We start from the raw sequence: 26,662 nt of genomic DNA on the forward strand, positions 1-26,662 counted from the left end.
AGCTCCAGTGGGGCACCCTCAGGACGCCCCCGCCAGAAGTCACCACCGCAAGCCCTCGGGTGCTTTCACCGTCACTATCTGAACTGATCCGTGCAGTCACTTGTTTTCGCGCTCTGCGGGTGTGCCAGGGTCTCCAATGAGGGGCTTCCGGCCGGGCACGCAGCAGGTGCGCGGGGGGTGTGAGGGCTGTGAAGGGCCCTTGCTGCGGGCTGGGCGGGCCAGAGACCGGGGTCTGACCACCTTGTCTCCTCCGGGCCGGGTCTCGCCTTCCTCGCCTCCCTCGCCTCCCCAGGTGGTGACCAAGGGCCGGAACGCGCGGTGCCGCCCCCGTCCCCGTAGGACCACGGACCCCGGGGCCCCCCTCCGGCGCCTGCTCTCCCGCCTCCCCTCGCCCTCCCTTCTGCCTCCCGTGCCCTCCCCGCCCGCCGCGCGCCCGGGTTTGTTATTGTGCGGGTGCCCGCGGTGAGCGGGGCGGGGGCGCGTGCCGGGCCTGGCGCGTGCTCGTGGACGCCGTGCCGGGAGCGCGCCGCGCGCGGGGGCCGGGGCGGGGCGGGGGCGGGGCTCGGCGTTCTCGGCGCCCCCGCCCGGGCTCGCGAACCCGGATTGGCTCCCCACGCCGGGAGCGCGCGAGGGCGCGGCGTTTGGGGCCGGGCGGGGGGCGCGCGCGGCGCCGGCGGCGGCCGCGGAGGAGCGCGGGGAGGGCGAGGGGAGGAGGAGGCGCCCGCCTGGTTCCCTGCAAAGCGGCCTTATTTATCTGGGCACAGCCTCAGCCTCCCCGGTGGGAGGCTTGGGGCGGCCGATCCTCTCCCACCGGGGAGCTCGTCTCCGTGCGCTGCCGAGGGGGCCCGGCCAGGCCGGGACGCGGGGCGCAGGGCGCGGCCGGGCCCTGCCGGCCAGTCCAGCACCCCGGCGGCACCCGCGCGCCGACGCCCATGCCGGGCTCCCCATGACGGGAGATCGCCCGGCGGACAGCGTGGCATGAGCCAGGAGCCCGAGCCGAGGTAAGGGGCGCGTGCGGCCGGGCTGCGAGGCGGGGAGGGGGCCAGGCCGCACCTCCGCGGCGGCCACAATGAGGAGGGGGCGGGGTGGGGGTGGGGGCCGCGCTGTCGCCGCCCGGGAAGGGCTTACGTAACGGCAGCCCCTTCCCCACCTCCCCCGCGGCCGCTGGGCCTCGGTCCCTGCCTGGCCTTCCCGCAGCCGCGAGCCCCGGCCCCTGGCCTGGAAGAGGGCCGCTCCCCGCTGGCCACTTGGCCGGGGCTGAGGGTCAGTGCCACCTGGGACTTCGAAAGGAGGAATTGTAGGCCCCCGGCCTCCACCCCGGGCGCCTGGTGGGCTCAGAGGGCGCCCCGGGACCTAAGTGACAGGCCAGAGACCGTTAAACTGCACGGGGGTCGCGTGGATGTGCGGCCTGCGGGGCGGCCCTCCCCGGGCGGGCGGCTTCTAGACCTGGGGCCTGCGCTGAGCTATCGCCCGCGGGAGGGGGAGGGTGGGGGGAGGCTGGCACCTTCCTGGTTCTGGAGGCGGGACCGGGCCTTGGCCAAGGTTGGAGGCCTCAGAAGGGAAACGGCACCTTCAGATCTGCCCGGGAGGGGTCCCGTGTCCTCCTAGGGATTGGGTGGGTGGAGAGCGTTCCCCACCCATCACCTCAGAAGGAGAGAGGGCTGCGGTGGCAGCCTCAGGAACTCACGGCCCAGCGGCCACTCCAGGCCCTTCCCAGGCTCCAGGCTCTGTTTGGGCAGCCTGCCCTCCGCAGGAGGAGCAGATGGTGGAGGCCACCTCACCTGCCTCTTCCTTCAGGCCCTTCCCCCACACCCGTGCATCCGAGGGCCCAATGGCCAGGGGCAGCTCAGGCCTCCCCGGACACACGGCCCTCTCCCAGCCCACCCCCTCGGCGGGGTGCTGGACAGTAGCCTTGGAGCAGAAGGCCTGGGTGAGGCCAGGAGACTGAGGGGTTTTCTGTCTCCTGGGCCAGTGCAGAGGCCTAGGGGAACCTGGCTGGCCTGGCCACAGGTGGACACAGGGCTGGACCTGGAGCCGCCTGGAGGGGAGGGAAATTCAAGGCCCAGCTGCAAACGCGGCTGTGTGGGGGGACCCTAGGACTCACTTGCTCTACTCCCTTCCCCCTGCCACCCCAACTGCCCCTCACCTGGGGCCAGACCCATGAGTTCGGCCCCTCCATCGACAGACTCACCGCCTCCAGCTCACACCCACTTCTGGGGTGGCTGAACAAGTCCTACCTCCCACTGATGAGAAGGACACAAACGGCTTCGTGGGTGGGAGGGACGGGGCCCTTGAACCAGCTGGACATGGACCCAGGAAGCCCTATGTTGCCGAGAGTTAGGGATGTCCCACCCAGGTGGCACTGTTCAGCCACCCGAAGACCCCATCTCCTTGCATGTGGGCACCCACTGCTGTGCCTCCCATGACTGGGGTGGCAGTGAAGGGAGCTCTCTGGGTGAGCAGGTGACCTAAGCCTTTCCCACCCGTGGTGCAGGAGGAGCCAACGGCCAAACTGGCTGCAGTGTGTGGATTCAGGCCTCATTCCTTCACTGGGCAGGAAAGAGGGGTCATGGTTTGTGGCAGCTGCCTGGAGCAGTAGGCACTAGGGGCCCAGGCCTCACCTCTGAGAGTGCTCATGCTCTTCCAAGCAGGGGCGAGATGAGGCCTGGATCCCAGCACCCACTCCCCAGGGTGTCCAGCCTGCAAGGCTGAGCTGCCCTGGGCTTGACCGTGGGCCCTCAGTCTGCTGGGGCAGCAACACGGGTTTCTCTTGAGGCCACGTGCCTGCTGGGCCATGGTGCCCCTCCTCAGAGCCCCCGGTGCACCCCCAGAAGCATCTCAAACTGGGGGCGGGAGAGGAGCTCTGCCGCTGTGCCACGTGCCAAGTGGCAGGGACACGGGTGTGCCTGCATCACGGGGCTGCCACGGAATGTGTCAGCCTGCACCCTGTCCCCAATCCCCAGCCACCGCGGCTGTCACCCAGGCTCTGGGGCTGCCGCTGCAGATGGAGCCCAATGTGCATTTCTCTGGCCACCAGGGCCCTGCCCAGCTCCAAGGCCCTCCGTGGGTAGGGCTCAGTGGTCCCTGAGGTTCTGTGAGGGCTGAGTGTTTGGTTAGGCTGTGCCCCAGTCTGATGCTGACAGAGATGGGGGCACCAGAGATGGGGGAAGAGACCTTCAAACTGGGGGCGCTGAGGGGTGAGGTTTCCAGGCATGCATCCAAAAGAAGGATGTCCCAGGGTGGGCACGCGGTGTGCAGCCTCTGCAAGGAATGCAGCGCTGTGGCAGGGACCCTGCAGGATGAGGGCAGTATTTGGAGAGACCACCAGCCCAGGGCCCAGCAGGAAGGCATTGAGACCCCATGAGGCAGAACAGGGCAGAGCGAGGACCCTGTGAGGTACACCCGGCCAGGACTCAGGTAGAGGGAATCAGCCACCCCCGGGGTTCTTGGAGCCAGTCCTAGCTCTATGTAACTTCTGGAAAATCCCTCTGCAAGCTCTGCTTCCCCACTCCTGGTTAGGCAGTGTGTGAAGGAAGGACTCTGGCGGGTCAGAGGAGGGGTGCGTGTGGTGCCAGGGAGAGCAGGGCAGGAGGACCCCCTTCCCTCTCTTGGCTCAGGCCAGATGGTGGAGCACGGGCAGCCACTTCCTCAGCCCCGCAGCTCCTCAAGAGGGAGCCGGCTGAAAAGGAGATGGGCCCTCCTCATCTGAAGGCTCTGTGTATTCCAAGGCCCACCCCAGCCCCGGGGTCTTGGGAGCCCTCTCAGTGACTCAGGTAGCAACCTAGTCCCAACCCCAGAGGCCACTCTCCCCGCAGACACTGGCCATGGCACGATCCGGATTAATTTCCCGAGCTATGCCTTCCCCGCTGACCGGCCTCTTCCTAAATTTGACCAATCCTCCATGAGCCCTCCGGGGGCCTTGGCAGCTGCACCCCTTCCTGCGTGACCGAGCTAGCGGGGTCACATTCCCCATTCATTCATTCATTCCCTAATTCATTCATTCTACGAACATGCAGAGGCCATGCACGTTGGTGCTGTCTGTCCTCAAGTCCTCAGGCCAGGAGGAGAGACCCCAGGTGGACAGTGATGATGACCCGTGTGATTGCAAGACCCTGGAGACGCTTTCTCAAGAGCTGGGGGTCCCAGAGCAGGAGGCAGGGGCCACCTCACAGCAGGAGCTGAAGGATGGAGGAGAAGAGCCTGCAGGGCCAAAAGGCAGGGAAACCCTGCCAGGCAAGCAGGGGGAACGGCGTGTGCCCAGGCATAGGGGCAGGGGAGGAGGAATGGCATGGCTGGGCTGTGGCACCGGGGCTGGGAAGGGGCAGGAGCTGAGGTCTCTGGGCTGAGTGACTTGGTTCGAAGAAGAGGTAGCTCTTGTGGGGCCCCCGCATGGCCGTCTGGGAATGGTCAGCCTGGACGCTGTACATGTACATGTGGGGGCCCCCAGGAGCACCCGGGCCCCACCGTGCTCCCTAGGCTCACTCTGGCCACACGCTTCACGCTGCGTCCCCTGGGGAGGACACAGAGGCCACGGTCACCTCTTCCCCAGCAGCTCCCAGACCAGGCTCAAGCTGCTGAGGACAAGACAGCAGAGGTGGGGCCACCTCTCTCTCTTTCCCCTGGGCTGAGCCCAGGAGCCTCGACAGAATTCCACTTCAAGCTGAGCCAGCACCACAGGGGCTGAGGCTGAGGATGGTGCAGGCATGGCCACCTTCTTAACAAGCCTCTTCCCCTCCCCGTATTAGCACCCAGGCTGCTTGTCCCTAAAGGGAGAGGCAGTCCCTAGCAGCCCACGCAGGTCGTCCGAGCCCCTCTGGGTGGAACGAGGGCTCTCACAGTCACCAAGCAGGAAAGGGGGCTCTGTGAGCCATGGGAACCGGCTCCTTGGTGACCGTCTGGCTGGGTGGGTGGGACCAGGGCCAGGCAGAGGGGCCCTTGTCTGAGCCCCCAGGGACTTCTCGCTTAACGAGCAGAAAGACCCCAGTCTCCACTGTGAGCTCAGCTTTCTCCCACAGCGCCCATGCCAAAGTGTGTGGCTGTTTGCATTTTTGAGCTACGGGGTGGGGGATTCTCGGGCTGAGTCAGTCAAGCCGGGAGTGTGAGGAGCAGCGGGGGCCGGCAGGAACGTGGACGCGAGACTGGGGAGCAGTGGGGCTGCCTGTGCGGGGATGCACTAAGCACACGGGTCGAGAGCTGACCACAGGCAGAGCAGCGCCTTCTGGCAGCGCTGCGGGTGTGGATGAGGGAAGCCAGGCCCCGGACCCATACCCGGACGGCCGCTCCTCAGCCTGTCCCCTCCCTCCTGTGGGCTCTCAAAGCGCGGCTTGATTTCTCCATCGCGACCCTGAGGCGTGGAGGTGGGGACGGGACTGTGGGCGCCGGCAAACGTGAGCTCCCGAGCGGGGCGGGAAAGGAGCCCTGCGAATGCCTCCCCCAGCCCCGGCGCTCCACGTGCAGGCCCATGACTGGGAGCGTTTTCAACCTAAAACGGCACTGCTCCGGGATTATTCCGCCCCTGGCGCCGCCCCCGCCGCCTCCTCCGGATCCTTCCCGGCTTCTCCCCCACCCTTCGCCCCCGGGGCCCCTCCCTGCTGAGCGGGGGTTGCCGGGATTTGGGATTGCGGGGCTGCCCCGACCCCGCTGCTGTCCGCGGTGGAGCCGGGCCCGGGCCTGGTCCTGAGCGCGCGGCTGGGGCGGCCGCTGTCCATGGTGCTGGCGCGGGTGGCGCCCCGGCCGGCGGGATCGGCGGAGGCCCAGGCGTCCCTGGCGGTGAAGGCGGCGCTTCCGGGTGTGGGGAGCGAGGGTCCCCGCTCTAGGGGCACGGAGGATATTTAGACTGGGGCGGCCGTGGGCCTGGTGCTGCCCCCTCGGGCGCCGGCATCCTGCGATATCCCCTCTCCCCGGCTCTGGGAGGGAACCGAGGCAGCCCCGCGCCAGGCCGCCCCGGACACCTGGGGCAAATTCACTCCTCAGAGCCTCGTGTTCCTTACTCGAAACCTGAGATAGCGACCCCTCCACCCCTAAGGGCGGCCGTGAGGTCGGAACATGTGCCGACCCCAGCCGGCCCTTGCAAACGTTGTGATGTCAGCCTCCGGGAGGCCGCGCCTTCTGATCATGGGCACATGATGGGGGTCACCGGCTGTGGGTGCCTCCTCTGTGGAGGGCCCGGCCCCACCTTCCAGGACGCGAATGACACCTTGGGGAGGGGGAGATGGTACAGAGGGTGGAGCTGGGGCTCCTGCCATTAGGGCAGGAAGGACTTTAAACCCAAAGCTGGGTTCTCGGCCATGAGGGCCACGTGTTCTGGCGAGACCCCTGGTCCCGCCTGGTCTACACCCCCTCCCCAGATGTGGACCGGTGGCAAGACTGGCCCTGTCTGGGACTTGGAAGCCAATGTGGGGGCCTGGTGCTGGGAAGAGCAGGGCAGGACCTCCCACTGCCTCCCTGCCTCCCCTCCGCCCTGACCAGATTATGGAGAATGGGCTGCGGGCCTTGGGGTTGCAGTGCCGTCTGAGACCCCGCCACTCTCTGTGGTGGAGCTGGCCAGGCCCTGTAGCCCCAGAAGGGACACTCAGCCAAAAAGATTTGAGCCGTCCTCTTCCTGAGAGTCTGCATATTCAGGGCCCACCCCAAGCCTTGGAACCTTTGTGGGAGACTCTCAGACACCCACTTGGTGGCTCCAAGGGACCTCCCAGTGAGGTCGTGGCAGGAGGGGGCAGGGTGGGCTGGGAGTGGCTTTGGCCCCTCCTCTGAGATTTTGGGGCAGGAAGGCAGGACCTGCATGAGGCTTCAGGCTTAGTCCTGGAGTCACCTAAGACTGGGGAAGATGCATCTTGCTTTGCCCTGGAATGGGGCCATGGGGCTCAGACGTCACTCTCCCAGCCCTTGCTATGAGCCACGCACTGAGCTCATTCACTTTGCAATGCCCCAAGGAAGCAGGTACCGTCACCTCCCCAGGCTTCAAGGTGAGGAAATTGAGGCTCAGAGAAGGGAAGTGGCTTGTCAAGACCACAGAGCCAGGGTGGGGCCCATTTCAAGGGCAGGGCGTGTGACCCCAGGGGCTCTACCTCCTCCCCGGATGTCGGGGTGGGGGTGGCAGCAGATCCGGACTGCGGAGCAGATGGAGGCACAGTGAGGGTCCCGCCTCCCCTTTCCGTGGCCGTGCCCAGTGCCCCCTGCCACCCACTCACAGACTGGAGGCCTGAGGAGGGTGCCCGGAACTGGTCCTACCCCACCCTGTGCGTGGATGTCGCTGGCCTGAAGATAACTTCCACATGGCCTTCCTCAGCCAGCTCTGCCCAAACTTTGGCTTCACCACTTATCTGGCCATGACCTCGGGCAGGCAGTTTGCCCAGCCTTGGCCTCAGTTTCCTCATCTGTGCAGTGGGTACAGTTATCACAGCATCATTCTCATTGGGCAGAAGATTAAAGCGACAGCTTGTGTCCAGGGCTAACCATACTCGCACCACGGCAAACCCTAGGAAGATGCCTGCCCTTTCTTTGCCTGGGTTTGTTTTTTCTTTTCGTTTTTTTTTTTTTTTTTTTTTTTTTTGAGACAAAGCCTCACTCTGTTGCCCAGGCTGGAGTGCAGTGGTGTGATCTCGGCTCGCTGCAACTTCCACCTCCTGGATTCAAGTGATTCTCCTGCCTCAGCCTCCCAAGTAGCTGGGATTACAGGAGCCCGCCACCAAGCCTGGCTAATTTTTGTATTTTTAGTAGAGATGGGGTTTCACCGTGTTAGGCAGGCTGGTCTCAAACCCCTGACCTTGTAATCCACCCGCCTCGGCCTCCCAAAGTGCTAGGATTACAGGCATCAGCCACGGCACCCAGCCCCTTGGGTAGATTCTGAGCCAGGGAAGCCCCTGTGCATGTGGAGGGTGGCTACAGAGCCAGCACCAGAGCCCCTCCTGAGAGCTGCGCAGTCACCCTGCAGGGGAGGGGCCAGAGGCCACCCCAGACCCTTCCCTTCAGTTCCCCTGGCCTGCCCAGAGGGGTGGGCCTGGTGGGTACCTACAGTGGATGGCACAGCAGAAGAGGTGAAGAGAGCAGTCCTGGCCTCACCAGGTCCACCTCCATTTTCTTCTCTGTAAAATGGGCATCATGGTACCTAAGTGACAAAAAGTGTCGGTGTTTCTTGGCCTCACTGGGCAGACAAAAAGGTGTCCGGTCAGGCACGGTGGCTCATGCCGGTAATCCCAGGACTTTGGGAGGCTGAGGCGGGTGGATCACTTGAGGTCAGGAGTTTGAGACCAGCCTGACCAACATGGAGAAACCCCGTCTCTACTAAAAATACAAAATTAGCCAGGTATTCCCAGCTACACGGGAGGCTGAGACAGGAGAATCACTTGAACCCGGGAGGCAGAGGTTGCAGGGAGTCGAGATCGTGTCTCTGCACTCCAGGCAACAAGAGTGAAACTGTGTTTCTTTTTGTTTTTGTGATGGAGTCTCGCTCTGTCGCCCAGGCTGGAGTGCAGTGGCGCCATCTCGGCTCACTGCAAGCTCCGCCTCCCAGGTTCACGCCATTCTCCTGCCGCAGCCTCCCGAGTAGCTGGGACTACAGGCGCCCGTCACCATGGCCAGCTAATTTTTTGTATTTTTAGTAGACATGGCGTTTCACCATGTTAGCCAGGATGGTCTCGATCTCCTGACCTCATGATCTGCCCACCTTGGCCTCCCAAAGTGCTGGAATTACAGGCGTGAGCCACTGTGCCCGGCCGAAACTGTTTCAAAAAGAAAAAGAGGGTGTCCATGGGCAATGCAGGTTGAGCCCAGTGCATACCGTAGGTGCCCAATGAGTGCCACGAGTGGCCATGGTCAGCTTCCTGTTGCTGCACACAGTCCAGGAGGGAGAGGCAGGCACTCCCATCCTCTCTGTCTGGTGGTTCCGGGAGCACCACAGGGACGCCCAAGGAGGGAAGGAGCCCCTCTGCACCCGCCCCCAACCCCAGCGTTCCAGACTCAGCAACAGACTCACTCCCCCTCCCGGCCCTCATCCACAGAGCGTGCCAGGAAGATGTCGAGCCCGGGCATCGACGGCGACCCCAAGCCTCCATGCTTGCCTCGAAACGGTCTGGTGAAGCTGCCAGGCCAGCCCAACGGCCTGGGTGCGGCCAGCATCACCAAGGGCACACCAGCCACCAAGAACCGCCCCTGCCAGCCACCACCCCCACCCACCCTCCCACCACCCAGCCTGGCTGCTCCACTGCCCCGGGCTGCCCTGGCCGGGGGCCCGTGCCCCCCGGCAGGTGGACCGGCCTCAGCCTTGGCACCCGGGCCCCCAGCAGAGCGGCCGCCGCTGGCCACGGACGAGAAGATCCTCAATGGGCTCTTCTGGTACTTCTCGGCCTGCGAGAAGTGTGTGCTGGCCCAGGTGTGCAAGGCCTGGCGGCGCGTGCTTTACCAGCCCAAGTTCTGGGCAGGCCTCACGCCGGTGCTGCACGCCAAGGAGCTCTACAACGTGCTGCCTGGTGGCGAGAAGGAGTTCGTGAACCTGCAGGGCTTTGCCGCGAGAGGCTTCGAGGGCTTCTGCCTGGTTGGCGTCTCCGACCTGGACATCTGTGAGTTCATTGACAACTATGCGCTCTCTAAGAAGGGTGTCAAAGCCATGAGCCTCAAGCGCTCCACCATCACGGACGCAGGCCTCGAGGTGTGCACCAGGCTTGGGGGGCAACAGGGCTGGGGGGCAGGGCTGGGCAGCAGCTACCCTGTGGAGGCCGGAGAGGATGGTGGCTTTGGGGTGGGGGGGTGTGCGCCAAGGCTGGGTGGTGGGGGGCACAGGGCAGGGCTGGGGGGCAGGGGCAGGCAGCAGCAACCCTGTGGGGGCTGGAGAGGATGGTGGCTTTGGGGTGGGGGGGTGTGCGCCCAGGCTGGGTGGTGGGGGGCACAGGGCAGGGCTGGGGGGCAGGGGCGGGCAGCAGCAACCCTGTGGGGGCTGGAGAGGATGGTGGCTTTGGGGTGGGGGAAAGAAGGACTGACTACGGGGGACTTCTTGCAAAGCGAAAATGTGGGTCCCTTGTTCAAAGACAATCAAGATTTTCAAGATGGCAGCAGCAGGGCAGTGGATTAAATGCAGGGCCCAGGCCCGGTGGCTCAAGCCTGTCATCCCAGCACTATGGGAGGCGGAGGCAGGCCGCTCACTTGAGGTTAGGAGTTCATGACCAGCCTGGTCAACATGGTTAAACTCTGTTCCTATTAAAAATGCACACACTAGCCAGGCCTGGTGGCGGGCACCTGTAGTCCCAGCTACTTGGGAGGACACTGAGGCAGGAGAATTGCTTGAACCCAGGAGGCCGGGGGTGCAGTGAGCTGAGATCATGCCACTGCACTCCAGCCTGGGACCTGGGCAACAGAGTAAGACTCTTTCTCAAAATGAATGAATGAATGAATGAATGAATGAATGAATGAATGAATGAATAAATACAAATGCAGGGTAGGGAGGATGCTAGGGGGAGCTGAGGGGCAGCTGGGAAAGAATCCCTAGGAGTAGAGGTCAGAGGAGCCGCCTGGCAGCCGGGCCTGGAATCTAATTGTAACACTGGTGCCAACGCCCCCGGCATCTGCCCTGGCCAGGCCCTGGGCTCTCGTCCCGATGCCCCGCCTCCTCACACACTGCCAAATGTTTTCAGGGTTCAGCTCCCTGCATGTTTACACCCTACTGCTTCCTCCCTGCGGGCTCCACCCCTTCTCCTGCAATCCTGACCCGGCGCCCGCCCGCCTGCAGGTTATGCTTGAACAGATGCAGGGCGTGGTGCGTCTGGAGCTGTCGGGCTGCAACGACTTCACCGAGGCTGGGCTGTGGTCCAGCCTGAGCGCGCGCATCACCTCGCTGAGCGTGAGTGACTGCATCAACGTGGCCGACGACGCCATCGCGGCCATCTCGCAGCTGCTGCCCAACCTGGCGGAGCTGAGTCTGCAGGCCTACCACGTGACGGACACGGCGCTGGCCTACTTCACGGCGCGCCAGGGCCACAGCACACACACGCTGCGCCTGCTCTCCTGCTGGGAGATCACCAACCACGGCGTGGTCAACGTGGTGCACAGCCTGCCCAACCTCACCGCGCTCAGCCTCTCGGGCTGCTCCAAGGTCACCGACGACGGCGTGGAGCTCGTGGCCGAGAACCTGCGCAAGCTGCGCAGCCTTGACCTCTCGTGGTGCCCACGCATCACCGACATGGCGCTGGAGTACGTGGCCTGCGACCTGCACCGCCTGGAGGAGCTCGTGCTCGACAGGTGCGCGCCCCCGGGCCGCGCCGGGCGGGGTAGCACAGGGCGGGGCGGGGCCGGGCGGGGCTGCACGGTGCGGGGCGGTGCGGAGCGGGGCGGGGCTGCACCCGGCGAGGGACGGGGGCTTCCGGCGGGGCCGGGGCTGTGGCGCGGTGGGCAGAGCCCTCGGAGGCACAGCGCCTGGGGAGTGGGCAGAACCACAGCACGGGTTGGCTGGACTCCTGTCCTTCCCGGTGGGTGGGAGCGAGGAGGGGCCAGCGGCTGCTCCGGGTGGGGCAGGAAGGGATTCACGCCAGGGGCACTCCCAGGAAGACGAGGGAGGGCCGGGGCCAGGTGATTTGAAGGCGGGGGTCCCCTCTGGTGCAACCACAGGTGTGTACGCATCACGGACACTGGCCTCAGCTATCTGTCCACCATGTCGTCCCTCCGCAGCCTCTACCTGCGATGGTGCTGCCAGGTACCGGCTCTCATGCCCCGGGATTGGGGAATCGGCGGGGAGGTAGGGGCGCGGGGAGAGCTCCCGGCCCCACTCAGATCCTGGGAGAGTCTGGGGCCCCTACCTATCCAGCAGCCGACCTAAGCGGAACCCAGGGGTCCCGGCGGCCCCCACCAGCACTTCCCAGCCGCCTCCCGGCTCCGGGGGGCACTGAGGAACCCTGGGCTTGAACCCGCCTAGCCCTCCATGTACCCCAGGGTGCCCTCCGCCTCGGTGCGAGCGGAAATCGTTAAGTCGCTCCTCCACTCCCGACAGGTGCAAGACTTCGGGCTGAAGCACCTCCTGGCCCTGGGGAGTCTGCGCCTCCTGTCTCTGGCAGGTGAGACCCCCGTTTCTGCTCTGACGCTGGCAGTGACCACCCACCCCCACTTAGTCCACCCGCCCAACCTGCCCGGTCCTTGTGCAAACTCACACCCGGCGCGGACACACAGTCCCGGGTCCGAGGCTGAGGAGGAGGGAGACGCGGCCCCGCCGTCCCCGCCCGAGCCCTGGGCCGCACGCACTGAGCCGCCCTCTGACCCCGCCGCAGGCTGCCCGCTGCTCACCACCACCGGGCTGTCGGGCCTGGTGCAGCTGCAGGAGCTGGAGGAGCTGGAGCTGACCAACTGCCCCGGGGCCACCCCCGAGCTCTTCAAGTACTTCTCGCAGCACCTGCCCCGCTGCCTCGTCATTGAGTAGCGCGGGGCCCCCGCCCCGGTCGCGGGAACCCGGCCATGACCTGGGCGGGGGCGCGGGGCGCCGCCGAGCCCCCTCTTCCCGCCTTGCGCCCGGGGGAGCCCCCGCGCCCCCGGCCCAGGGCGGGAGGCGGGGCGAGCCGAGGGAAAGCCCCGCCCCGACCTTCGGCCCCTCCGCCCTCCCCTCCCCGCCCCGCCCCGGGCAGGGGGTGGCGGCGGGTGGGCCCGCCCCACGCACGCACGCACACTCGGGGACTTTGTGCATGCCCCTCGTGCCCGCACTGCACGCCGCCCTCCGCCACGCCACAGCCACAGCCGCCGCCATCACTCGCTCGCCCTCCCGCTTGGGGGGCGGGGCTCGGTCCTTGGGGGGGCGCTTTGAGCTCTCCAGACTGTGCCCTTACCGCCTTCCCCGCCACACCCGCTCTGTCTTCCCACTGTCCCCCCATCCCGGGCAGGGCCCAGTGGCATTGAGGGGGCTGGGTCCCCCAGGACACGGGCCCAGAAGAGCCCCACGGGCTTCCTGCATCTTCCACCGCACCATGCCTGGAGCCCTCCGAGGGGTGTCAGGGGAAACAGGCCACCGCCAAAGCCATGGCCCGCCGCCGAGAGCCCAAGCCCCACCCCCACCTCCTCACCCATCCAGCCTGACCCACGCGGCCTCTCCTCCTCCTCGCCGCTGTGTGGGGCAGTCCCCTGTCCGCCCCAAAACCCGGCCTTGGTCCCTGGCCAGGCTGAGACAGAATTGGGCAGGGAGAGGGCAGAAGGGCTGGCGATCACTTGGAGTCATCAACATGATCCCAGCTGACTCCGGTCGGCCTCAACCCAGGAGTGGCGCAGGCACTTCGCAAGCTCCCGAGCTGTAGCCACCCTCAGGCCTGGAAAGAGGCCTGAGCCGACCTCACCTCAGCCCTTGCACCCAGCCGGGCTCAGTTCAGGCCTGGGCACCGAGCTTCACCCTGGGCGGGTCTCCTCAGGTGGAATCTGCAGAGTGGACCCAGCCAAGGGTCAGGGTCAGCACTGGGTCAGCGACTCCAATCTTCCAGTGGCCAGCACACCCTGGACACCCCAAGGAGGGAGGGCTCCTTTCTAGCTCCCCCACCACTTCACCCCTCCCCAGCTTCCCAAACCTCTGCCTGCCCAAATGGGCTCTGACCGTGCTCTGTCGGTCCGAGACATTTGGAAGTCCTGGAGGATGCTGGCAAATCTCAGCCGTCGCTGAGGAGGGGGCTGGGACCCCTTCCCATCCCAACCTTGAGCCCCAGGAGATACCGCACCCACACCCAATCTTGGGACACTCCCTATCTGGTTGGAAGAGAGTAACCAGTTTCCAGAGAGCCAGAGAGTGAGAGAGAGAAAGAGAGTGAGAGAGAGAGAGAAAGAGAGAGAGATGCTGTTGAATCAGAAACAGATCAACAGCCCAAAGATTTTCCTGTCCCTGGAGTGCCAGCCCCAGGAAGCTCCAGGGCTGAGTGGTCAGGAGCCAGTTTCTCCAGCCCCTCCTCCCCACAACCCCTAGTGGGGAGGGGCAGCTGTCCATTTGCCCAAAGTATTAATGCAACTGAAGCTGTGATATTTCCAACGACTGTAGGAGGAAAAATTAAGGGGAGAGAGGAAAACAAAACCAACCAACCCCTAAAGTCATTTTCTTATTGTACATAACAACCTCATTCTCCTGTATATGCGGAAGATATAACCTTATATTTGGTAAGTGTTTCTTGTGCTATTTTATCACGTGACCTGTTTATAAAAATATATATTAAAAAAGTTGTAAAAACATGTGTCTGAGTTGTTTTTAGGTCCCCAGACAACGGTGTAGGCGGGCACATCTGCCCTGCACGTCCCAGGTCTCGGGATTCTCCTGTATCTCTTATCAGATTTATTCTTTCTTGCAACAAAGGGGTAGAGGCTGGATGCCGACACGGTAGAATGGAAACAGTAGTGACTACATGGAAGGCAGAGGACCTCCCATTCCTTAAAGGGAGAGACAACACTAAAGTCACTACACATAATATTCCCACGTATCTAGACTCTAGCGCGCCCTTCCAGAGAGGCAGAAATGGGCCCTGTTCTATGCAGTAACAGGCAGGGACAAGAATGTTGCCAAAGATGACACAATGCACCAACAGCACACAACAGCTCACACCCAGGGGAGAAAGAGAGGTCGAAAAAGGCAACTGAGGCTGGGCACGGTGGCTCGCGCCTGTAATCCTAGCATTTAGAGAGGCCGAAGAGGGTGGATCACCTGAGGTCGGGAGTTCGAGACCAGCCTGACCAACATGGAAAAACCCCATCTCTACTAAAAATACAAAATTAGCCCAGCATGGTGGCCCATGCCTGTAATCTCAGCTACTCGGGAAGCTGAGGCAGGAGAATCGCTTGAACCCGGGAGGCGGAGGTTGCAGTGAGCCAAGATTGCACCATTGCACTCCAGCCTGGGCAACAAGAGTGAAATTCCGTCTCAAAAAGTTTTAAAAAAAGAACGAGGGCAACTGGTTGAACAGGTGTGTCAGGCACTGGGCATTCAGTGGGGACTGAGCCAGAATGTGACTCCTGCCTTAGTGGAATTCACACTCGTATGTGACCGACAACAACCAGTAAACAAACGAATGGGTGGTGACAAGTGCCGTGGAGGCCACAGTGATGGAGAAGCCCATTAGGGCAGTGGTCAGGGAGGTCCTCTCTGTGGAGGAGGCATCGCACATACAATGTCCCTGAGGCAGGAAAGGGCTTGGTAGGCTGGGAATGGAGGTGGAGGCTGCTGTGGAGGGAATGGGGCTGGAGGTGGGCAGAGGAAGGCAGAGGCCAGGGGGCTGCCGTGGCTGGAGATACGCAGGGGAAAGCAGAGGCCAGGAGTTGGGGTTCATTCACAGCGCAGTGGGAGCTGCCAGAGGCCTCAGGCAGAAGACCTGGTGCCTGAATTCTGTGCGGGTTTCAGATCAGAGGGGAACGACAGACCCAGGAAAGCCGTTGGGAGGCTGCTCCCGAGGTCCAGGAGTGAGGAAGGAGGGGAAGACTCGGGGCATTCGGAACTTGTCTAGGGATGACCAGAAGTCATGATGGACCTGGGGATTAAAATAGGTGATGGCATTAAAATAGTGAAATTGAGACTTAAAAAACACAGGCCAGGCGCAGTGGCTCACACCTGCAATCCCAGCACTTTGGGAGGCTGACGCCAGAGGATTGCTTGAGTTCAAGAGTTTTAAGACCAGCCTGGCCAACATGGTGAAATCCCGTGTCTACTAAAAATACTAAATTAGCCGGGCGTGGTGGCGGGCGCCTGTAGTGCCAGCTACTTGGGAGGCTGAGGCGGGAGAATCGCTTGAACCTGGGAGGTGGAGGTTGCAGTGAGCCGAGGTCGCGCCACTGTACTCCAGCCTGGGGGACAGAGCGAGACTCCGTTTAAATAAATAAATAAATAAATAAACCACACAAGCACAGCACCGAAGCGCAATGGCAACGCCCAGGGCGGCCCGCAGACCCCAATCCCGGGCCTCTCCTGGCCTCTGCCAACGCAGCTCCCTGACCCGGAACTTTCGTGGTGTCGGGCGAGAGTGTGTGCCGCCTTCCTGAGACGGGCGGGTAAGAAAAGGACCACTTCCGGCGAAGGGCGGGAAAGACAGCGGCTTCCGGCGCGGCGGTTCCGGACAGCCGTGCGCTTTTAGTAAAAGATTGGGGTTCGCGCGGGGGAGAAGGGCTGCCCCGGGCCCTCCGGTTCTCGTCCCGCAGCGTCCGCTCCCCCGCGCCACTGTGCCTGGGAACCTCTGCGCCGCTCCCAGGAACCCTGTACTCCGGGGTCGCCGGCTTCTCTCCTGCCTCCGGTCCCGCCAGACACCTCGAGCTCCTTGAGTAGCTCGGTCCTTGAGGTCCCTCTGGGCCCTTCCCGCGTCTATCGCCTGAGTCCCCGGGCCCCTCTAGCCCTCTGTTCCCTCCCCTCTTTTGTTCCTCCCTAGAGCCCCGCCGCCCTCAGGGCTGACAGTGTGGACAGCGGGAGTCTCCTCGCTCCCCTGCTGGGATTGACTGACCAAGCGTTTAGTGACTGCCCAGATCTGGCTGATGGGGGGACCGAGAGGTGGCCTGGGCCGGGAATGTCCAGCTAGGGTCTTCCGTGGACGTCAGACATGAAACTGACAGGCCTAAGGGAAGCTAGGGAGTCCCCTCACTGTTCAGCCAGAGTGATGGGCTGGACTGACGGACTCCAGTGAATTTGAGCTTGCCAGTCAGGCTGATTGGTTGATGGACAGCCCTGGACTGGCTCACTAAGACTGACCAGCCTGGGCCCAAGCAGTTCTGGGGTCCCAACCTGGGTGGAAGGTCTGAACTGATGACGCACCCAGGCTGACCAGGCCAGCCCACCTCACTGACCTCCTGACCCCTGACCTCATCACCTGTGCAGCCATGGAGAAGATGTCCCGTGTGACCACAGCCCTGGGTGGCAGCGCGCTGACAGGCCGCACCATGCACTGCCACCTGGATGCTCCCGCCAATGCCATCAGTGTGTGCCGCGACGCAGCCCAGGTGGTCGTGGCAGGCCGTAGCATCTTCAAGATCTATGCCATCGAGGAGGAACAGTTCGTGGAGAAGCTGAACCTGCGTGTGGGGCGCAAGCCTTCGCTGAACTTGAGCTGTGCTGACGTGGTCTGGCACCAGATGGATGAGAACCTGCTGGCCACGGCAGCCACCAATGGCGTGGTGGTCACGTGGAACCTGGGCCGGCCGTCCCGTAACAAGCAGGACCAGCTGTTCACAGAACACAAGCGCACGGTAAACAAAGTCTGCTTCCACCCCACGGAAGCCCACGTGCTGCTCAGTGGCTCCCAGGATGGCTTCATGAAGTGCTTTGACCTCCGCAGAAAGGACTCTGTCAGCACCTTCTCTGGTGAGGCCACAGAGGCAGGTCAGGGCAGGTGGGCGTCTCTGCCAGTGCCCAGCCTGTCCATGCAGGCGGAAAAGGGCTCCGTGCATCAGAGGCCCTCAGGATCACTCCCAGAGGGCTTCCTCAGGGGGAAAGGGAATCGGCAGGGGAGGGATGGGGCAAATTGGGCTGGACGGCATGTGAGCCAGGGCAGTGAAGTGGGAAGAGGCAAGAGATGAGACCAGTAGAAATTGAGGCTAGGTGTCGGGTGAGGGAGGGCAGAGCCCCAGCGGTCTCCCAGCCACCCCGGGTGGTGAACAGAGAGCCACTGACCCCCTTCCCTCACATCGGAACTGCAGAGGCTGCCTCATAGCAGGAGGTCTGCCAGGACTTCCAGGTTTCCTGGTCCAGGGAGGCAGAGGAGGTGGGTTTGCTGTCCAGTGCCCTGGGGCCCTTTTGCTAACAGGCCCAGCTCCCTGATGGCTGCCCTGAGCCAGCTCTCCCTTGTTCACCTGGAGGAGACTAGGTATGAAGCACAAGGCGGAGCCCTCAGGGGCCTCAGATAATTTACGGGCCACTTAAGACAGATCCTGGCCGGGCGCGGTGGCTCACGCCTGTAATCCCAGCACTTTGGGAGGCCGAGGCAGGCGGATCACGAGGTCAGGAGATGGAGACCATCCTGGCTAACACGGTGAAACCCCGTCTCTACTAAAAATGTTGGGCGCAGTGGCACACGCCTGTAATCCTAGCTACTTGGGAGGTTGAGGCAGGAGAATTGCTTGAACCCGGGAGGCAGAGGTTGCAGTGAGCCCAGATCGCGCCACTTGCACTCCAGCCTGGGTGACAGAGGGAGACTCCGTCTAAAAAAAAAGACAAATCCTGAGCTGCTTCCCCTGGAGGGCCCTGGAGGAAGGTTGGGCACCGCCCTTGAAGCCTCTTGGTGTTGTGGTCCCCTAGGGTGGACCTGGGCCCTGACTCATCCAGTCCTTTGGGACTGACCAGGCAGTTCCATCTCCAGGTGAAGGGACTCGGCCAAGGCTGGGGCACCCTCCTCAGCACCTCCTTGGGCCTCCCACAGGGCCGTGGGAGTGGGCGATGGCTGGGTGGGTTCCTGTTCTCTCAGTGCTCAGCTGCTGCATCCTGAGGCTGCACCACAGCTTTGCTCATGGACCGATGGAGGATGCAGAATCTAGGGCAAATGAGGCCCGGGAGTATGTGTGAAAAATCACGTGGCGTCCTGCTCCTGGGCCCAGGCTCTTGTGGCGACTCTTGTGTGGCTGCTTCCTTGGGCAGATCTTGGGAATGTCCACTCTACCCTCTGGGCCTCTGTTCTGGGCCACGGGCAGGTGTGTGACGCCATGCCACAGCTGTTCTGAGGGTGCATCTCGTGAGCCAGCCCCGTCACTTCCCCTGCGTCGACCTCCTGCCTGCAGGCCAGTCCGAGAGCGTGCGGGACGTGCAGTTCAGTATCCGTGACTACTTCACCTTCGCCTCCACCTTCGAGAACGGCAACGTGCAGCTCTGGGACATCCGGCGTCCCGACCGGTGCGAGAGGATGTTCACAGCCCACAACGGACCCGTCTTCTGCTGCGACTGGCACCCCGAGGACAGGTGTGGCATATGGGGATGCAGGTGGCAGTGGGTTGACAGTAAGCTCTCACTGCCTCAGACCCGTGAGACAGTCCGGAGCAGCAGAGCTGGGGGGTCCCCTCTCTGCAGGAAAGGCCACCGAGGGCTTGGGTGGGCCTTCTTCCCACAGGGGCTGGTTGGCCACGGGAGGGCGTGACAAGATGGTGAAGGTCTGGGACGTGACCACACACCGTGCCAAGGAGATGCACTGTGTGCAGACCATCGCCTCGGTGGCCCGCGTGAAGTGGCGGCCAGAGTGCCGCCACCACCTGGCCACGTGCTCCATGATGGTGGACCACAACATCTACGTCTGGGACGTGCGCCGGCCCTTCGTGCCAGCTGCCATGTTTGAGGAGCACCGAGACGTCACCACGGGAATCGCCTGGCGCCACCCCCACGACCCCTCCTTCCTGCTGTCTGGCTCCAAGGACAGCTCGCTGTGCCAGCACCTGTTCCGTGACGCCAGCCAGCCCGTCGAGCGCGCCAACCCCGAGGGCCTCTGCTACGGCCTCTTCGGGGACCTGGCCTTCGCCGCCAAGGAGAGCCTTGTGGCTACCGAGGCGGGGCGCAAGCCCTACACTGGCGACCGGCGCCACCCCATCTTCTTTAAGCGCAAGCTGGACCCTGCCGAGCCCTTCGCAGGCCTCGCCTCCAGTGCCCTCAGTGTCTTTGAGACGGAGCCAGGTGGCGGCGGCATGCGCTGGTTTGTGGACACAGCTGAGCGTTACGCGCTGGCTGGCCGGCCACTGGCCGAGCTCTGTGACCACAATGCAAAGGTGGCTCGAGAGCTTGGCCGCAATCAGGTAGGTAGGTGCTGAGCCTGGGGGGCCCGGGGCCACGACCTCAGGGCAGGGGCTGGTTCCTCCGTCAGCTGCGCCCACCCCAGCTTAAGCTCCGCAATGGACTCCAGCCAGTCGCGCCAACAGCCCTTGCCTCGGTAGCTGAGGGTGTCAGGATCACACAGGGCCAGGGTTCCAGGGTGGGCCAGACCCGGGAGTGTCCTCTGCGGGGCGGGGATCTCGGGAGTCAAGTTCTCTGTTCTTCCCCCTTGCTTCTGGAGCTCTCCAGGCACCAGCAGCGGTGGAGCCGTGCGCTGCCGCTCCCATGCCCATCTCTAGCTGCCCCGCAGGTCCCCACTGCCCAGTTGTGTTTTCCTCTGTGCTGCTGTAGGGTGGGGACTGGGGTTTTTGTCTTTCCCATGAGCCTCAGCTTTCCTACCTGGGCTGGGCCTGGACCTTGGGTACCAGGGGCAGCTGAATGCTGAGGGCTTGTGACTGTCCAGGCAGAGGGGGACCTGCATGGGGTGCTGGGTGTCCAGGACGCCCACAAGTAACCAGTGCCCACCCCTAGGTGGCGCAAACGTGGACCATGCTGCGGATCATCTACTGCAGCCCTGGCCTGGTGCCCACTGCAAACCTCAACCACAGTGTGGGCAAGGGTGGTTCCTGCGGCCTGCCGCTCATGAACAGGTAGATGCCGGGGGCAGCTCTCCCCAGGGGCTGGGGCTGCTGGAGCCCACCCACCCATGGGCCCTTCCTGCCCCCAGTTTCAACCTGAAGGATATGGCCCCAGGGTTGGGCAGTGAGACACGGCTGGAGCGCAGCAAAGGAGATGCACGGAGCGACACGGTTCTGCTTGACTCTTCGGCCACACTCATCACCAATGAGGGTAGGCTGGGGTGGGTAGGGGTGCTGATGGGAGAGGGGCGGGGGTGTCGCAGAGGACCCTGAATGCCTGCCCCATTGTCGGGCAGATAACGAGGAAACCGAGGGCAGCGACGTACCTGCCGACTACCTGCTGGGTGACGTGGAAGGTGAGGAGGACGAGCTGTACCTGCTGGATCCGGAACACGCGCACCGTGAGTGGAGGTCCGGGCAGGGTGGGGTTCAGAGGCGGATGGAGGACAGACTCAGAGCCTCTGCTGGTCCCTGCCTTCCAGCCGAGGACCCTGAGTGCGTGCTGCCGCAGGAGGCCTTTCCGCTGCGCCACGAGATCGTGGACACGCCTCCCGGGCCCGAGCACCTGCAGGACAAGGCCGACTCCCCGCACGTGAGCGGCAGCGAGGCGGATGTGGCCTCCCTGGCCCCCGTGGACTCCTCCTTCTCGCTCCTGTCTGTCTCACACGCGCTGTACGACAGCCGCCTGCCGCCCGACTTCTTTGGCGTGCTGGTGCGCGACATGCTGCACTTCTACGCCGAGCAGGGCGACGTGCAGATGGCTGTGTCTGTGCTCATCGTCCTGGGTGAACGGGTGCGCAAGGACATCGACGAGCAGACCCAGGTGTGTGGTGGGCGGGGCCTCCCCCCTCTGCAGCGCCGCCCCTGGCACCCAGATCCTGATTGCCGGGCGCTCTCTCCCCCAGGAGCACTGGTACACTTCCTACATCGACCTGCTGCAGCGCTTCCGCCTCTGGAACGTGTCCAACGAGGTCGTCAAGCTGAGCACCAGCCGCTCCGTTAGCTGCCTCAACCAGGCCTCCACCACCCTGCACGTCAACTGCAGCCACTGCAAGCGGCCCATGAGCAGCCGGGGCTGGGTCTGCGACAGGTGGGGCAGTGGGGTCGGGAGGTGGGGCAGGGGCCTGCAGGCAGCGCAGGAGCCCCCGCTGAGGCGCCCTCCCTCCTGCCCGCCCCCAGGTGCCACCGCTGCGCCAGCATGTGTGCCGTCTGCCACCACGTGGTCAAGGGCCTGTTCGTGTGGTGCCAGGGCTGCAGCCACGGCGGCCACCTGCAGCACATCATGAAGTGGCTGGAAGGCAGCTCCCACTGTCCCGCAGGCTGCGGCCACCTCTGCGAGTACTCCTGACGGGGCATCTGCTGGGCTTGCCTGGGGCCCGGGGACCTGACTGCCCGGCCGGCCCCGTGCAGAACCCCGCCTGGTCTTGTGCCCGAGACGGGCGGAGGCTGGAACTTGAGACCCCAATAAAGGAAGTAGAGCCGCTGTCAGCGCTGCGTGTCATCCCATAGCGCGGCGGGCTCGCCGTATGCCCGCGGTGGAGCTGGCGGGCGGGGGGTTTTCGACGGGGTTGTCGCCATGGTAACCGGCGGCGCCTACAGTCGCTCTCCGGGCGGCCTTCCCAGTGCCTCCCGTAGAGGCCTGTTCCGGGGCGGGCCAAAGGAGGTCACTTCCGGGGTCCGTCCCGGCTCCCGGCCGTTGCCACGACGACGAAGCTGCCGGCCAATGGCTGGCGGACGGGCCCAAGGTTCCCGGCGTGCAACGCGGCTGCCTGAGGGCGGCAGGCTCATGGCGCCGGCGTCGCTTCTGCTCGCGCTCTGGGCGCTGGCGGCTGTGGCTCTACCCGGCTCCGGGGCGGAGGGCGACGGCGGGTGGTGAGCGGCCCGGGAGGGGCCGGGCGGTGGGGTCACGTGCGGCGGGCGGGGCGCGGGCTGACCCAGCTGTGCCCGCAGGCGCCTGGGCGGGCCGGGGGCCGTGGCGGAAGAGGAGCGTTGCACGGTGGAGCGTCGGACCGACCTCACCTACGCGGAGTTCGTGCAGCAGTACGTGCGCCCTTGATCGCGGAGGTCGCGTCCTGTTCACCCGCCCGTCTGCCCGGACCGCCCAAGGCTGCCTTCCCCTGACCTCGTGCGCGCGTGTGGGGCTGAGGCGGCGAGGGTGGCGGTCGGGCCTGGCCGCGACTCTGCCCTTTTTTCCAGGTACGCCTTCGTCAGGCCCGTCATCCTGCAGGGACTCACGGACAACTCGGTGAGCGCGCGCCCGTCCGTCCCTGGCCACTCTCGCCCGTGCTGGGCACGGCCACTAAGCCCCCTCCCCGCCCCCGCAGAGGTTCCGGGCCCTGTGCTCCCGTGAAAGGTTGCTGGCTTCGTTTGGGCACAGAGTGGTCCGGCTGAGCACCGCCAACACCTACTCCTACCACAAAGGTGAGCGGCCCCACCCCTGCGGCCCGCCCATTTGCCAACACCGGGGGCGGCTGGACCAGCCGGTCCTGACCCCTCTCTTTCCTGCAGTGGACTTGCCCTTCCAGGAGTATGTGGAGCAGCTGCTGCACCCCCAGGACCCCACCTCCCTGGGCAATGGTGAGTCAGCCCTAGGCGGCGGTAGGGGGTGGGGACGCTTCAAGTCTCCAGGTGTCAGGATCCCTGTCCCCACCGTCTCTGTTGGCAGACACCCTGTACTTCTTCGGGGACAACAACTTCACCGAGTGGGCCTCTCTCTTTCGGCACTACTCCCCGCCCCCATTTGGTCTGCTGGGAACCGCTCCAGCTTACAGCTTTGGAATCGCAGGTGGATGCTTCTTGGGACTGGGGAAGACTGAGGCTTCTCAGGGTGGGTACAAAATGGGTTGGTCACCAGGTGCTCATAACCCCACAGGAGCCGGCTCGGGGGTGCCTTTCCACTGGCATGGGCCCGGATACTCAGAGGTGATCTACGGTCGTAAGGTCAGCACGGGGTCGGGGGTTGAGGCTTGGGGCTCACTGACCAAAACGGGCAAGGTTGACGCTGCTGCTCGTGCCCCCAGCGCTGGTTCCTTTACCCACCTGAGAAGACGCCAGAGTTCCACCCCAACAAGACCACGCTGGCCTGGCTCCGGGACACATACCCAGCCCTGCCACCATCTGCACGGCCTCTGGAGTGTACCATCCGGGCTGGTGAGGTCAGTGGCTGGCAGGATAGGGCCAGGCCAGGTCAGAGGCCCGCAGCTAATCTCTGCTGCTCCCCCTTCCTCCACCAGGTGCTGTACTTCCCCGACCGCTGGTGGCATGCTACGCTCAACCTTGACACCAGCGTCTTCATCTCCACCTTCCTCGGGTAGCCAAAACAGCTGGCAGGCCTGCCTGTCACACACCAGCACGTCCCACCTCGTGCTCACGGATTTTATTACACAGATAGTGGCGGCAGTGGCGTCAGCCCAGCCCACCCTCACCTGCTTTTCCAGCCCACAGAGGGGGACGATCACGGCCCAGCAAGAGCTATACTGAGAGGGGGAACAGTCCAGAGTCCCAACAGCAGAACTTGGGGGAAGGGGTCGGGGTGGCCAGGAACACAAACTATGTACAGGGGCCGGGGGCTTCTGCCCAGGGCTCCCCTGGACCAGGACGCCGGGCAGGGCAGGGAACCTCAGTAGTCCTCCACCCAGCCATTCTCAGAGATGAATGCGTCAATAACCTCCTTCATAGCCAGATTGGGGATGAGCTGTTCCTGGGTGAGGGGGCTCCGGGTCACAGGGTCAAAATGACCCACACGCTGCAGTGACAAGAAGGGCAGAGGGCAGTCATTGGGCCCAGGATCATGCCGCTGGCCCTGCTCCCCCAGCCGCAGCCTCACCTGCAGGTGCTCCTCGATGTCCTTGCGGTCGTAGGTGATGCCACTGGGTGTGATGCACGGCTCCCGCATCAGCTCAAAGCTGATCTTACCACACAGGTAGTCGGGGATGTCTCGCTTCTGTGGCACGGGCACACGGTCAGAGGCTGGAAAGGGGCACAGCTCAAGCACCTGCCACCCACCGGCAGCAAGCGACAGACACTCACCTTCCTCTTCTCGTCCACCTGAGAGAAGAGCTCGTCCATGTCTGCCATGTACTTGTCCTGTGAAGAGTTCAGCGCTGCGCTTGGGGGAGACACCCCACCTCCCTCCTCCATGGGGCACAGACCCAACACAAGGCGGGGATGCTCCCACGCCACGTGCACACACACAGACCCACGTGTGGGCGGGGGGCACCCTCACGTGCTTGGCCTCAATGCAGGCCTGCTGGGCCCGGACGTGGCTGTCGTCCTCATCACCCTCGTGGTTTCGCTGGCACTCTTCCAGCTCCCTGGGGGTTGACCAGGAGCCGGTCAGAGATGGACCTGGCCAGATGTCTGACACACCCCAACCTCAGGGCTAACATCCACATTTCTTCCCCACGTTTCCTGCTTGCGAGTAAAGCCTTCGATAAACACTCGTGTTGGGAATCGGTGATTCAGAATTATCCCAAGACAGGGCGGCCTGGGGTGAGGGTCCCACCTCTCACGCTCTGCGGCAATGAGCCTGGAGAGGTAGGAGTGCAGCTCGCTCTCCTGGTGGATGCGCCGCTCCTCGATGCTGTTCCAGCGCTTCTTCTTCGCGATTCGAAGAGCGCTGGGGATGTCGTCCCCGAAGTTCAGCCGCTGCTCCTTGGCCAGGCTGTAAGCTGGGGAACGGGGGCTTCAGGTCACGCTCTGGCCAGTCCACCCGCCTGGCCCCAGGGGCCCCACAACCGGGCAGCTTCTCAGCCAACCTCGCTGCAGATTGGCGATGGCCTCATCATAGCTTTCCATCTCCAGCTGGCACTGCCCCAGGAAGAAGTGCGCCTTCACAGACTGCCCGTCCAGCTCCAGGGCGCGCCGGCAGTCGGCCAGGGCCTGCTCGTGCTGCTGCATCTTCAGGTAGCACAGGGCCCGGTTGGTGTAATACACGGCCACCAGCGGGTTCCGGGTCTAGGGACCAAGGCCGGGCCAGCCGCATGAGGGCGCAGGCTCAGCATGCCCCCTTTGTCCCACGGCCCGTCCCAGCTTCTGCGCCCTGGCTAGAATCAAGAAACTAGGCTTCTCAGTTGTCAAAGCCCCTGGGTCCAAGGATCTGCAGACAGTGGAGTACTGGCTGAGCCTATCCGCTTGACTCCACTTGGTTTTGTAAAGTTTTCCAAATCTTTGGAGAGTTCGGGCTTTGGAAGTGGGGTCCTCAAAGGGCGAGGGCCCCTGCCCTCCCCCCACCCGGCCGGCCTACATCCAGCATCCCACCCTCGTTCTCCGGCACCCGGCGCTGGGCTCGAGAACCACGGCTGGGCTTTGGGAACCCAGGACACGCCCCGCAGAGGAGCCAGACCCTCGGTGGGGCCGGCCGGGCGCGGGCCTGGCCCTCCCCGGCGCTGCCACCGCCGCCCTCCCCGCACGGGCGCACTCACGATCGCGCGGCCGTAGCAGGCCGCCGCCTCCGGGTACTTTCGGCCCACGAACAGACGGTTGCCCTGCTCCTTGAGCTCCTGCGCACTCGGGCTCTTCTCGGGGCTTCCGCCGCCAGCGCCCAGCCGTGCGCCGCCCTCCTTCTCCTCCTTGCCCTTCATGGCGCCGCGCGGCACGGCCTGGGCTGCGCTCCCAAGCTCCGCGCCTCGCGGCCCAGCGCCTGCAGCCGGAGCCCCGCAGCCCGAGCCCGCGATCCGCTCGGGCCCGGCCCAGCTCCGCCGCCGGAACTTCCGGCCGGGGGCGGGACCAGCGGGGACGCACGCGTGGGGGCGAGTGGGGCCGCGCGTGCGCCCAACCAGCCTGGACGGGGACACTGGGCCCGCGACGTCGGGGGCTGGGAGGAACGCTCCAGTTCCCTGTCCCCGCGCTCTTAAGGGTCGGCGTTCGCGTAGGCCCTGGCCCGCCCTGCTGAGGTCTCTTCGGAACCGGCCTCAGCGGCGGCCGCCACACACATTCGACATTCCCAGTGAGATGCCTTACTTGGTTCGCTGAGGGCGTGCTCCCCAACAGCCCGTCTCGATCACCTGGGGTTCCGCCCCCGTCCCAACGCGCAGAGACCCCTCCCCCGGCAGCCGGCCCCATCCAGAGGCCCCGCCCCCGGCAGCCGTCCCCGCCCCCAGCAGCTGGCCCCATCCGCAGAGGCCCCGCCCCCAGCCACCAACCCCATGCAGAGGCCCCGCCCCCAGCGCCCGGCCCCAGCAGCCGGCCCCGCCCCCGCCCCTGCGAGTGAACATAGCGGCTTCCCACGCGCTGTGGAGTGTGAGGACCCCAGTCGCTGGGCTGCCATTCTGGAGCGCCACGAGAGGTGCTACGGGCGCGCGCGAGCCCCCGAGGGCGGCCGGAAGCC

At 64.5% G+C, this 26,662-nt stretch overlaps 4 protein-coding genes across 9 annotated transcripts; 3 read left to right on the plus strand and 1 right to left on the minus strand.

Annotated features, from left to right (window-relative positions):
• Positions 1-649: 649 nt before the first annotated feature.
• FBXL16 (F-box and leucine rich repeat protein 16) lies at positions 650-14,172 on the plus strand. Its single transcript, XM_030798604.1, has 6 exons — positions 650-1,001; positions 9,000-9,646; positions 10,721-11,229; positions 11,596-11,680; positions 11,975-12,038; positions 12,249-14,172. Exons 2-6 carry the CDS (start codon positions 9,014-9,016, stop codon positions 12,395-12,397), a joined length of 1,440 nt encoding a protein of 479 aa, XP_030654464.1. The 5' UTR covers positions 650-1,001; positions 9,000-9,013; the 3' UTR covers positions 12,398-14,172.
• A 1,824-nt stretch (positions 14,173-15,996) lies between these two features.
• Positions 15,997-21,817, plus strand: WDR24 (WD repeat domain 24). Of its 2 annotated transcripts, none has more exons than XM_030798605.1 (9): positions 15,997-17,272; positions 18,682-18,859; positions 19,008-19,680; positions 20,228-20,346; positions 20,424-20,545; positions 20,631-20,735; positions 20,817-21,157; positions 21,240-21,424; positions 21,514-21,817. In XM_030798605.1, the coding sequence occupies exons 1-9, from the start codon at positions 16,792-16,794 to the stop codon at positions 21,680-21,682; spliced, it is 2,373 nt and encodes a 790-aa protein (XP_030654465.1). In that variant the 5' UTR covers positions 15,997-16,791; the 3' UTR covers positions 21,683-21,817. The 2 variants fall into 2 exon arrangements, with proteins under 2 accessions (XP_030654465.1, XP_030654466.1); XM_030798606.1 differs by lacking the exon at positions 15,997-17,272 and adding an exon at positions 18,110-18,594.
• Positions 21,818-21,861: 44 nt separating this feature from the next.
• On the plus strand, positions 21,862-24,775 carry JMJD8 (jumonji domain containing 8). 5 transcript variants are annotated; one of them, XM_030798613.1, is made up of 10 exons: positions 21,962-22,206; positions 22,285-22,374; positions 22,531-22,579; positions 22,659-22,755; positions 22,843-22,911; positions 23,000-23,119; positions 23,207-23,274; positions 23,355-23,489; positions 23,568-23,644; positions 24,257-24,342. In XM_030798613.1, exons 1-10 carry the CDS (start codon positions 22,058-22,060, stop codon positions 24,258-24,260), a joined length of 858 nt encoding a protein of 285 aa, XP_030654473.1. In that variant the 5' UTR covers positions 21,962-22,057; the 3' UTR covers positions 24,261-24,342. The 5 variants fall into 5 exon arrangements, with proteins under 5 accessions (XP_030654472.1, XP_003269168.3, XP_030654474.1 ...); XM_030798612.1 differs by lacking the exon at positions 23,568-23,644 and having other exon boundaries at positions 21,862-22,206; positions 24,257-24,775; XM_003269120.3 differs by having other exon boundaries at positions 21,862-22,206; positions 23,568-24,773.
• Positions 23,695-26,381, minus strand: STUB1 (STIP1 homology and U-box containing protein 1). Its single transcript, XM_003269119.4, has 7 exons — positions 25,758-26,381; positions 25,092-25,290; positions 24,839-25,004; positions 24,560-24,647; positions 24,364-24,420; positions 24,161-24,277; positions 23,695-24,079 (listed from the first exon to the last, which is right to left on the minus strand). Exons 1-7 carry the CDS (start codon positions 25,914-25,916, stop codon positions 23,954-23,956), a joined length of 912 nt encoding a protein of 303 aa, XP_003269167.1. The 5' UTR covers positions 25,917-26,381; the 3' UTR covers positions 23,695-23,953.
• Positions 26,382-26,662: the final 281 nt, after the last annotated feature.

Source organism: Nomascus leucogenys, chromosome 18, assembly GCF_006542625.1.
Source record: "Nomascus leucogenys isolate Asia chromosome 18, Asia_NLE_v1, whole genome shotgun sequence".
NCBI lineage: Eukaryota > Metazoa > Chordata > Mammalia > Primates > Hylobatidae > Nomascus > Nomascus leucogenys.